General features: G+C 39.5%; 1 protein-coding gene across 2 annotated transcripts in view; it reads left to right on the top strand.

Annotated features, from left to right (window-relative positions):
* The window catches only part of SYNPO2 (synaptopodin 2), a 171,729-nt gene that overhangs the window by 139,476 nt on the left and 19,541 nt on the right, over positions 1 to 12,712 (top strand). Inside the window, exon 4 of one of the 2 annotated variants that reach the window (XM_004040320.5) lies at positions 1,181 to 3,363. The exons of the other annotated variant lie outside the window; for it this stretch is intronic. Within the exon in view, the coding sequence (XP_004040368.3) occupies positions 1,181 to 3,363 (2,183 nt within the window). The remainder of the gene's footprint in view (positions 1 to 1,180; positions 3,364 to 12,712) is intronic. 2 annotated transcript variants of the gene reach the window in all.

A 12,712-nucleotide genomic window follows, 5' to 3' on the forward strand; every position in this document is an offset into this window, starting at 1 on the left:
AATGCCTGTAATCACATTATAAAATTATTTCCTTGGATTATATTTTATTTTAAAAAAATTAACCATTAAGTCTGTGACAAAAAGAGCTAATTTTCAATCATAAAATAGTCAAAAATTTTTTCTTAATTTTCCACTTAACTGTTTTGAGGAATTAAAAAATTTAGGGGACTCACAGTCATTATCATTGAAAATATGATATAACTATAAATTATAAATGATAGATGCTACATGTTTAGTTGCTATAATTTGCCACCCATTTCTTTTTTATAATAGTAATAAGGAAAGAAAATTTTAAATATTTTTATTTTTATAAAATAAAAATCATATTCTTGTTTTAAATGACTTAATTTCTGCATCAGTTTTTACACAGTTAAGTGGGTCACAAGTCAATTTTTAAATTTCTCCAAGGTTTATTCTTGCTGCAAGGAAAGTAATATTGTATTTCCAAAATAGCAATACATTTACAAACAAATCTGTCTAGAAAACTTTGTAGCTAGAGTTTCTTATATGTATTTACAATAATGTCATATTTTGAATTTTAATTATTGATTCAGTACCTTCAATGATTAATTCAATGTTTTGAATTTATATTAATCCAGTAGCTGTGAGTGGAAAGATTTGGGGCCGTTGTCAGGGTAAAAAAAGAAAAAAGAGAAAGAAGAAAACCTAAATAGCTAAATTTATTACATTAAAACATTTAGAAAATTTTAAAACATCTTCTTGGGACGCTCCTCCCTGGAAACAGTTTTATATTGACACTTTATTTTAAAATATGGAAGTATGAGATATGTCTCATCTTGTTTTTCAGAAAATATTATGTCTTTAAATTATGTCCTTCTTAATTCTAATTTTATCCTATTAATTGACATTTACTAGCCAGTTTTTATTATTAAAGTGGAAGGATCTCTAGAGAAACAAATGTATGAAACATATATTCTAATCAGCATATATAAAATATTTTTATGTAAACAAATAGAACAGTATAATATTGTAGAAGGAAACATGTTAAGAGAAATAAGAAAAAGAAATGTGTTGGATTCCTTCAAAATTCTGTACTCAATGGCAATTTTTTACATATTTATTTTCCCCCAGGAGAGTTCATTTCTGAGTTGCTGTGGTGTCTTCCTTGAACTCATCAGCTCAATATAATTTTTTTTTTTTTTTTTTTTGCTTTCCCTAGGGCTCAGGAGGAGTGAAAGCCTGTCAGAAAAACAAGTGAAGGAAGCAAAATCTAAATGCAAAAGCATTGCCCTTCTTCTAACGGATGCTCCCAACCCCAACTCCAAGGGGGTGTTGATGTTTAAGAAGCGACGTCGGAGGGCCAGGAAATACACCCTAGTTAGCTACGGTACTGGCGAGCTTGAGCGAGAGGCGGACGAGGAGGAAGAAGGTGACAAGGAGGATACATGTGAAGTAGCATTTCTTGGTGCAAGCGAATCAGAGGTGGATGAAGAGTTATTGTCTGACGTTGACGACAACACACAAGTTGTGAACTTTGACTGGGATTCTGGACTGGTGGACATTGAAAAGAAACTGAAGAGAGGGGACAAGATGGAGATGTTACCAGACACCACAGGCAAGGGAGCCCTCATGTTTGCCAAGAGGAGGGAGAGAATGGATCAGATCACAGCCCAAAAAGAAGAGGACAAGGTAGGTGGAACGCCAAGCAGAGAACAAGATGCTGCCCAGACCGATGGCCTGAGAACCACGACTTCTTACCAAAGAAAGGAGGAAGAGTCGGTAAGAACGCAGAGCTCTGTGAGCAAAAGCTACATCGAGGTGAGTCATGGTCTTGGCCATGTTCCCCAACAGAATGGCTTCAGTGGGGCATCTGAGACAGCAAACATCCAGAGGATGGTCCCCATGAATAGAACGGCCAAACCCTTCCCAGGGTCTGTGAATCAGCCAGCTACCCCCTTCTCGCCAACCCGAAACATGACGAGTCCCGTTGCTGACTTTCCTGCACCTCCACCTTACTCTGCAGTCACTCCTCCCCCTGACGCCTTCTCCAGAGGGGTTTCAAGTCCGATTGCTGGCCCAGCACAGCCCCCTCCATGGCCCCAGCCTGCCCCGTGGTCCCAGCCAGCCTTTTACGATTCGTCTGAGCGAATAGCTTCCCGAGATGAGAGGATCTCAGTGCCAGCAAAAAGAACAGGAATATTGCAGGAGGCCAAAAGGAGAAGCACGACAAAACCCATGTTTACTTTTAAAGAGCCCAAAGTAAGCCCAAATCCTGAACTCTTGTCACTCCTTCAAAATTCAGAAGGCAAACGGGGCACTGGAGCTGGAGGTGATTCCGGACCGGAAGAAGACTACCTCAGCTTGGGGGCAGAGGCTTGTAATTTCATGCAAAGCTCCTCTGCCAAACAAAAGACCCCTCCTCCTGTTGCTCCAAAACCTGCAGTCAAGTCCTCATCCTCCCAACCAGTAACTCCAGTTTCCCCAGTCTGGTCTCCAGGAGTGGCTCCCACCCAACCTCCTGCCTTCCCCACATCCAACCCATCAAAGGGCACCGTTGTCTCCTCCATCAAAATAGCCCAGCCTTCTTACCCTCCTGCCCGGCCTGCAAGTACTTTGAACGTGGCTGGTCCCTTCAAAGGACCACAAGCAGCAGTAGCCAGTCAGAATTACACACCCAAACCAACAGTTTCCACACCAACAGTCAATGCTGTTCAGCCTGGTGCAGTGGGACCATCCAATGAGCTTCCAGGAATGAGTGGGAGAGGAGCTCAGCTCTTTGCTAAAAGGCAGTCGAGAATGGAGAAGTATGTGGTCGATTCAGACACGGTGCAGGCCCACGCTGCTCGAGCTCAGTCTCCCACTCCATCTCTCCCGGCCAGTTGGAAGTACTCCTCCAATGTCCGAGCACCTCCTCCTGTGGCCTATAATCCTATCCACTCGCCGTCTTACCCACTGGCTGCTCTCAAGTCTCAGCCATCAGCTGCACAGCCCTCCAAAATGGGCAAGAAAAAGGGAAAGAAACCCCTCAATGCATTAGATGTCATGAAGCACCAACCGTATCAGCTCAATGCATCCTTGTTTACTTTCCAACCTCCAGATGCAAAGGATGGCCTCCCCCAGAAGTCGTCAGTCAAGGTCAATTCAGCCCTGGCCATGAAGCAAGCTCTTCCTCCCCGGCCAGTGAATGCTGCCTCACCTACGAATGTGCAGGCTTCGTCAGTGTACTCGGTACCAGCCTATACCTCTCCTCCTTCCTTCTTTGCAGAGGCCTCCTCACCAGTCAGTGCATCCCCAGTGCCTGTGGGCATTCCCACCTCGCCAAAGCAAGAATCAGCCTCATCATCTTATTTTGTGGCACCAAGGCCAAAGTTCTCAGCCAAGAAAAGTGGTGTCACAATTCAGGTGTGGAAACCATCTGTTGTGGAAGAGTAATCTTGTAGCTGAAGCTGAGTGTCCACTTTGCTTGAAATGAATTGTTTGCAGTGTTTCTTGAGTCCCTGAGAATGCCTAGCAAAGTCCTCAACTTACTTAATTTCAGATATGTCACCTCCTAATCTGGGTCCAAGGAGTATAATATTTTTAATGAGTCAAAAATCCAACTCAGATTGACCTAAAATATATTTATCTTCTTTGCACACTTAAAAAATCCAGGAGCACCCCAAAATAGACATGTACCGTTATATTAAATAAGCAGGAGACTTAGGATTTGTGCTGTAGCCACAAGAAAGACAGTGATCAGTGATATCAAACATCAGGAATCAGCCTTTATGTAACATAACAGCTGTCCTCCTATGGTGAAAGGTTCAAATGTAGTGAAGGTATAACCTATATTGACTGAGATTTCCCTTTTAGGTAGTGCCTTATCTCTATTACTAGTGTTAAAGGAATAAGGAATCTATGAAGGACGGGGAGCAGCTCTGGTCTGTCAATCTCAGCCACCTGTTTGATATCACAGAGAAGATACTCGGAGGATTGTTGGAATGTATATAGTTTAGTAAGAAGTGGGTAAGAAAGAGGGTCTTAATTATTGAGCACTTATTATGTATTAGGTTCTTTGCCAGATGTTTTTACATATATAAACTCATTTCAGAAAACTTATTTAAAGTAAATGGGGCCGGGTATGGTGGTTCGTGCCTGGAATCCTAGCACTTTCGGAGGCTGAGGTAGGAGGACTGCTTGAGGCCGGGTGTTGGAGACCAGCCTGAGCAACATAGTGAGACCCTGTCTCAATAATAATAATAATAATAGTAATAATAATAATAAAGTAAATGGGATAAGGAAAGAAGGATAATTATCTTTAAAGATTGAGTCCCACTCTCCCTCCCCAGTTACTTAAGGAACTAAGTGAGTATATCTCCAGTTGCCCATGAAAGCATAAGTTTGTTTTCCTCAGCTGAGGCAAGTGGTAGAGTATACAGGATAACGAAGTAACATGTAAAAGGCAGGACGCACATAAAGGTATATATGGCTATTGTTTCACCTGGAGAAACCACATGATTGGGACCTGAAGGTTTACTGACTGACTACAGGGGCTGATTGTGAAGCACGAGGACCCTCATGTGTGTGGAGACTGTAGGGTGAGAGCACACAATTATTAGCATCATTTCTGAGTGATCTCACGATTTTTTTTCTTGTGTTCGTTTTGCTTTTTGACAACTGCTTCTCCCACGTTCCTTGCAATTCTATTCTCTCACCTTCACTTTACTATTTGTATTCGATGGACCAGGATAATTCAGGCAAGGTTACCTTGTAAACTTGAATTGGCCACACACCATGTCGTCACCCAGCTGGCTATGAAGTGAATAATGGTACTGAAAGTAAACCTGAAGACCTTTCTCAGATCTATTTTAAGTCTGAGTCTGACCAACCATGGAAAATATTCGACATGAATTAATGTAGAGAACTCTAAAGCATTTATGACAGCTCCAAGAAAAATCATCTACTCTATGCAGGAGATATGTTTAGAGACCTCTCAGAAAAACTTGCCTGCTTTGAGGGTACACAGTACCATTTTAATCTTCTGAAAATATCTGTATTCCTGCTCTTTTTCTGCTGTCACTGTCAATCTGCTATATTTTTCACTATCCTATTAAAATATTACTGTCTCCTTTATCTGTTCAATGTCCATATTTTAAAAAAACTTCCTTGTATGAGCTATTCTGATCTAAATAATTTCTCTGATATTTCTCTATATGGCTCCCACAACAATTTCATTGTTGTTAGCATATCTATTTCTCCATACATTGTAAAACTGTAATCCTTAGGTATTTCTAAAACATAAAGAGGAGAATTAAGTCAGCTGCAGAACAATGGGGCTGATTCTTCTGCTTTTTCTCTGGAAAATCTTTCATTGCTTTTGGTGGAAATTTACCTAGAGGTTACAACCACAGGATGTAGCTTGGTCTCTTATTTGCCTTTTTGGGAAACCAATTAAGATTAATACAGGATAAAGGAAAAAAGCAATCTATTCATTATATAACACAGTTGTTTGTATTACTTGTTCCCTGCAAAGGAAATCTGTTGAATGCTTGCATTTTGAATTCTTTTCTAATAGAACAACCAAAAAAGGCTTCTTATGGTGCAGCAGGAAAAAAGATCATTTTTATAGCTTTGCATTCTTAACATAGCATTTAAAGAACGGCATGAATTAGAGGAAAGACATGGAACACACAGGTAGTCGGTTTGAGATCATCGGCTTAAAAGTATCCTAGGATGGTAATGACCCAGAAGTATTTCCAGTTGTCTAGTGGTGTGGTATGCAGGAATGAGAAGTGTTTTCTTTCCATTTCCTGTTGGACAGGTGGCAATCTTAGCAGAGCCGCTATTTGGAGATGATAACTAAAGACGCAAATAACATGACTATGCCTTCTGGTCATCCTAGGACTATTTGGAGTTCCCCAAAACCTTGTAAGAGGCATGTCAGGCATGCAGTAAAAGCATCTACAACTTCAGCTGGGCACTGGCAGCATAGGTCTCATCTTGGACCATACAGTCCCACTTTATAGAAGAGGGTGGAAGTTCTCCAAAACAATATCCACAACAAAGTCTGACCTCACTCTGAGGGAGATGGGAAGTGGGAGGGAGAAGGACTAACGAGCTCCCTGGAGTAAGAGGAATTTGCTTTCCCTGTCTGCCCACCAGGGGGCTACATGTGCCACCTTTCAGGTTGGGGCCAAGGAAGTGATGTCAGTGTGACAGAAGGAAGAGTTAGACCTCCAGACGTCAGCCTCCCTCCCATGGGGTACATTTTCAATCTGAGTGTTGTTGCCTTAGCTGTGTTGGTATTAGCTTGATTGGTTGGTCCGCTGGTTATGAGGTGTAGGGAGGCAGTTTTTGTTTAGTTTTTAGGACTTTGCCTCTTCCTTTGTCCTTAGCATAATTTCTAGGCAGAGCATCCACGAAGTCGGTTTTCATTGCCAGCTCAAGAGTGACAATCATTTATGAGTTCCTATGTTATGTTAGGTACCTTATGTATATTATCCGAAATCCACTGCATGGTTTAAGTACAGGCACTGGAATATAAATGAAAAAGGTCATTACAGTCACTGACTTTCTGCAGGACCTTAAACATTTCTCTTTCCACAAGTTTCCCCTTAATCATGTGTCAAACCTCTCTTCCTGACGAGAATGTTGTGCTGTAGTGAATCTGCATAACGCTTGGGATTCTAGGAGGAAGGAAGGTTCCATGGACATGTAAGTACAGCATATTCCCCTCAGTCTTCTAGGAGGGCAGAGTGAATCCCAGAACTGGTAAGATTGGGAATCTGAGCATTGCCACTTTAATCTTAGAATATTTATCATTTTGACACATCCTGTTTTTTAGAGAGGAAAAAAAACACAGTTTCTGCATTGGTAGTGTAAAGCATACCTTGTTAGGAACGTGTTTTGTAAGACACATTTGGGTTGTCATTCTAGAGCATGTCAAACTTTGTACTTCAAAATATATTTAGTATGATTGTGAGTGGTAACATATATCAAGGCTTTGAATTAACTGTTTTATTTAATTTTCACAAGAAGCACTATTTTAACCATAGGAAAACCAATCTGAGCTACAAATAGTTCTTTAAAATAAGCCCAGGTTATTTAGCTATTCTAGAAAGTGCCGACTTCTTTCAAGAAGCAGGCATTGTAGGACAACTGAGAATTATCACACAGCCTAAATTCTAGCCTGGCAGCAAGAGTCACATCTGAGATGTCCAGAAAAAAAAAAACACCTGATCTACATTGAAAGGGGGTAGACTAACATATGTGAGACCATTTTCCTATTTGCAGTTACAAGGTTAAAGAACTTTGAAGGTCATTCGGCTGCTAAGAGGCATGTCGAACACTCTGTGTGGCTCTTTCACAGTAAACCCTCCTAAGAGCAGAAGACACATGGCTGTTAGTGTCTGCCTTTAGATTTAATCTCTCAAATAAAGGCCCTTGGCTGCGTATCATTTCATCCAGTTATAAACTAGGGCTCCTGCAAGCACCCCCATTCTAAGGGTGAATTATTGAAATCAGTTGCTATTTGATGAGTCACCACTGGCCCAGCAGGCAGGGCATTTGAAGTCATGGTCATCAAAAAGAAATGATTGTTTTTTGAAAAGCTAAATGCTTAAAATGCTTCTAGAGGGAAGTCGTGGGGCATGTGCTCATTCTCTTTAAAATCAGGGTTGTTGAGTTTGTTTTTAAACATTTTTATAAGTTCATGAGAAAAAATATATAAATTCGAAGAACCAACACTGTATTCCCAGAAACATAACCCTCGCTGGTCTTGGGTCCACATATCATTGGACTCTGGGGAACACAAAGACGCCTGTGGCACTTTGGTGTTGCCGAGTTAGTCAACAATTATTCTGGGAAAAAGCAGAATTGAATTCTTCTCTAGATGTCCTATCAGGGTTGGCCAAGGGCCACAAAGCAGGCTCATAAATTCCCACAGGATCCAGACACCAGGCAAAATTGCTCTAAGAAGCCAGTTACTGTCATCCCTCTATGGTTCTAGAAAAAATAGTACAAAAATGACAGGTCATCCTACGAGCGTCATGCCAATGAAACCCCATCTTCTGGAGAAGCCCTTGAATCAGAATTATCTTTTTTCTTGACGTCGTCAGATGCAGCCAGTTTCTTAATTTTTTTAAAAACTGTATGTTTCTGTGGTATGTATATTTGTACACCAAACTACCTGGCACTTGGAAATCACAGCACTACTCAGAGGCAATTGAATAAAGAGAAATTTAATTTTAAATATCAAGTCCTGTCAGACATTTCTCAAACTTCTGATTTTACCAAAGGTTTGCCAGCCAATAAAGTGCATCCCAAGTATACAGGGGAGAAAGCTAGACTCCTACAGGGTCCTAGAGTTTAAGTAATTTTTTTGTTATTAATATAGGTAATAATTTTTCTAATTTTTATTTTTTGGTTCCAAATGTAAAGCTCCTTGTGTTTACCTCTGTTTATATCATTCTTGACATGTTTATCTAAATTATGTGTGCTCTGTGACAGGTGAAATGTAAATCTGGGATCCATAGTCAAGATATCATAAGGACCTACTTCCCAGCCTACCTTTCTTCCTCTACCTGATAATGATAATACTCAAAATAACAACATTCAAAGGAAACACAAAGAAATCCTGCTTTCACAGCTCCTATTTCTTGGGCTCCTTAATAACTACTGATGGTTTGTTCATGAAAAAAAAATTTTAAATCAAAAGATTGTACTTGGCCCTGAGTTGAAAAAATTTTAAAAATCAAAAGTTTGTACTTGGCCCTGAGTTGAAAAAAAAAATTCACATTCTAAGAATAAACAGAAAAATGTTCTTCTTGGAAGTAAATAACAAAAGCCATAGTGTTTTGATTTGTCTTTTCTTCAGGATACACGGTAGAAGTCAGAGAATCTTTGATACTTTTATTTGGTGCAATAATCAAGGCCATGCAACAACCCAGAATCAAGCATTTTGGTTCAAGTCAGGATGACATGAGTGGGGACAGAAGCTGTGGCAGTCATTCAAATAATCTCATGGGTCCTGAGGAAAAGATAGGAGTTAACATATTAAGTTTCTACTATATGCAGGAACTGTGTTAAATATTTTACATAAGTTTTGATAATAGCTAACCTTAGCTGAGCACAAAATTTGGGCGCTGATTTGTGCTGAGTATCTTTCACAGATTACTGCTTTTAATCAGCAGTCCTTGTGAGCTAGGTATGATCATTATCCCCATTTTATAGATTACAGATGAGATTCTGAGGCACAAAGAGGCTAAGTAACTTGCCAAAGATCATACGATGTTAAGTAATGGCCCCTGGATTCAGTCTGCAGCCTGAATTCTTAACCAATTATACTGTGATTTCATTTATTCTTCAGAATTACACTAAAAAGAAGGTATTATTCCCATTTTACAGATGAGGTATGTAAGCTCAGAGAAGCTAAACAACTTGTGCAACAATCACTAAGCTTATAAGCAGTGGATTAGGGTTAGATTTAGATATTTGTCTGGCATCCAAACCTGTGCTCTCCCTACAGTACCACATGGTTTCCACAGTCTCATCAGACCCCGAAATTTCACTCCCTGAGACTGCTTAATTGTGAATTTCCCAAACTGATTCACCAAGAGCCTACTGTCTCTGCTTCGTAGATGGCTTTGACCACATTCAATGACATTAGGAAAGACTCCATTTCCCAAGATGGCTCAGAAAATCAGATGCTATGACACATGTTGAAAGTGAAAACCCATCTCTGAGAAAGAAGCATCTGTTTTATTAGTAAAAAAAAAAAAAAAAAAAGAAATTGGCAGCAATGTTGTGTGACTTCTCAAAATTCTTTCATTTTCTTATTTCAGAATGAATAGGTGTTGTTCGTTGGCTGGGAATGGGGAAGAATGTGATTTTTAAAAATAAAGCATAATCAAACTCTGCATAAAAGGAAGTGCTGCCTTTGGCTTTCTGCCATTTTGACTAAATGTAACTCAGGGAACTTTCTTATTAAGTAGTGAATCAGCACCTAGCATGGCTTGCTACTAAACCAATAATAAGGCATTTCAACAAGAATAATTCTAAACAGAATAATGCTGAGGGAGTCACAAGTTTTCAGTATTTCAGACTACACTCTGAAAAAGAGTTACCCCTGGAATCTTAGAGTGTCACGGTGCCAATCCTAGTCAGGACAGCAGTCAAGTGCATGAGGCAGCAAACCCTTCCCACCTCAAAGATTCCTCAGTGGAAGATTTCTCAACAATTATTTCTGTCAAAGGCTTCCCAGCAAGGACACTTTTAAACCTTACATTTTTTCCAGTGGTTTTTTTTTTTCCTTTTATATATCATTGTTATTTTGAAAACATCTCCTGAGGAACTAGTGTGATAGATTCTAAACATGGGTTTGGAACAGTCCCATCACCAACTTCAAAAAAAGAAGATGTGAGCTTCTAGGTTAATTGTAAAAACTCATTACATTTGCAGAGCTTTATTGCCTTAATTTAAAATCATAGAACCACTAATAAGGTAACAATTATGGGGGCTTAAGATGTGCTAGGTACCACTCTAAGCACTTTTTTTGTCACCACAAAATGATGAAAGTATGATGTAGGTACTATTATCATCCCACTTTAAGATAAGAAAATTGAGGTAAAGAAAACTTAAGGAACTTGTGTAACATGGTAGGGCTAAGCCTCGGGACCCAACAGTCAAACTCCATGGCCATCATCTAATCACAAGGCTATACTACCTCCCCTGATTGCAAGAAGACTCAGGTCACAGGTAAAAGGAACTGCTCATCAGAAGTGATGAGTTTTACATGTCTCAGAGATAACTCCAAAGTTACACTAAACCTTCTAAATCAAAATAAGTAATAGTGAAACATCTTAGAGTTTGGTAGCTCCAAGCTATAGACATTTTTAAACAGGGTGCATGGGGAAAAGCTGTAGTTTTTATCTCCATCAGCCTATTTGCTTATTATAACTCAATAATGGTGAAGGGAAGCTCAACATTTTGCTGGTTTCCGTTGAACCACAGTGCACTAGACCACACGCCTCAAACACCTACTGCTTCCAGCCAACTAGCATCACATATTACCAGAGTTATGGTAATTTATACCTGGCAAATAAAGGAAGAACAGAATAGTGATGAGAGAAACCCTCAAATTTCAGTAACAATAATGCAGAGTATAAGGTTCCTTCCAATTTTTAAATTAAAAAGAAGACAAGACTTTTTTTTAATTTAGGAAAAGCGAAAGGTAATCGTGTCTTAAATGAACTTCACATACTATTAGATGAGATAAGGTGTGTAAACCTTGAGCCCACAAGAAGTACATTGGTAGTGATTAAGGGTGTGGGCTCTAGGGCCATGCTGCCTGCCTCTGAGTCCCAGGCCTGCCTCCTGCTGGTTGGGAGACTTTAGACAAAGGATTCAGTCGCCCTGTGCTTCAGTACCTCAGCTGTGAAACGAAGACAATAATAGGTGTACCTCACAAGTTGTTATGAAGATTAAATGAAACAATATGCATTTTGTATATAAAACACTGCCTGGCACAGAGAAAGTATTCAACACATGTTAGCTATTATTATTCTTCTAAGGGGCACTCAATAAACAATAGCTACTATTTTAAAAACTTCCAATGAGGAAAACACAATTAAACAAGTTCTTTCGTGTTCTCTGTTAATATGAATCCCAGTTTGAGACCCACAACTAAAATAGGAAAAGTAGGAGTGTCGCTATAAATTTCACATTGACACAAGAAATCTATTCCCAGGAGTCATTGAGAGATCTTTGTTTCTTCTCTTTTTTCTTACTGAAGTTTATATGTTTACATTCCTCTGTATTCAGCCTGTTTGTCCATTTTTTCCTGCTTTGTGTTCATCTATTGTGACAGCATTCTTTTCGTGGTATACAAAGATGAGATCAGATTCAAAAAGACTGGTTCAATATTTTTATTAAATAACATCAGCTTTGAGCCTCTACTATAAAGACACTGTTTTCAGTTCAAAGTACCAATGTTAAATAGAATGAATGTAGTGGACTTAGTAATATGAAGAGAGCTCTTCTGGGGAAATGTTTGTAAACCAAACATATTCTCTTAACAGGATAGTTGGTATCCTGAGTAACCTGGTAGCATAGTTGAAGCTTAAATAGGCCTATTACACTGAAAGTGGAGCAGTTGGCAACCCTATCCCTGAGACTACCCCACTTCAGACCTGCAACAGTTGGGCTGACCTAGGAGGGTGCAGCTCACAGCTGTCCTTATCCCTCCTTTCCACACTGTCCTAGGACAAAGGGTCAGCAACCTGGCCTTTTTAGAGTAATTGATCCCCTTGCCTGAGAGGCATGATCACTTTCCAAAAACAGAAAGAGTGAAACCTCGGCCTGAACAGAGCAAACTCCCAGCTCAGGGCAAGTGATGAAAAACAATTCTAAGAAGCTGAGCCACTGACATAGGGAGGAACTTAATATTCCAGCTGCCTTTCAAACCCAGGGAATTTTTGTGGGTTTTCTGGTACTTCTAGAATCCTTCTGAGTCAGAAGCAGAAGTCAAGACTCATCTTGAAGATAAAAAATCAAAACAAGCTGAGATTCTGAAAATTTTATCTGAATCCAGAATAGCTTTTGTTTCAAATGCAATTAAATTGATTTAGTTTTGCTTTCCTTTTGTGCCATTTAATTACATTTAAAAATAAAGCAAAACTAGGTCTCTTACTGTACTAAAAACCCCTTTGTTCTTTTTTCACCTAGCATATCTAACACTGATAAAGAAATGTTCACAAAACCATTTTCTAGAGCT

Source organism: Gorilla gorilla, chromosome 3 (assembly GCF_029281585.2).
Source record: "Gorilla gorilla gorilla isolate KB3781 chromosome 3, NHGRI_mGorGor1-v2.1_pri, whole genome shotgun sequence".
Classification (NCBI taxonomy): Eukaryota; Metazoa; Chordata; class Mammalia; order Primates; family Hominidae; genus Gorilla; species Gorilla gorilla.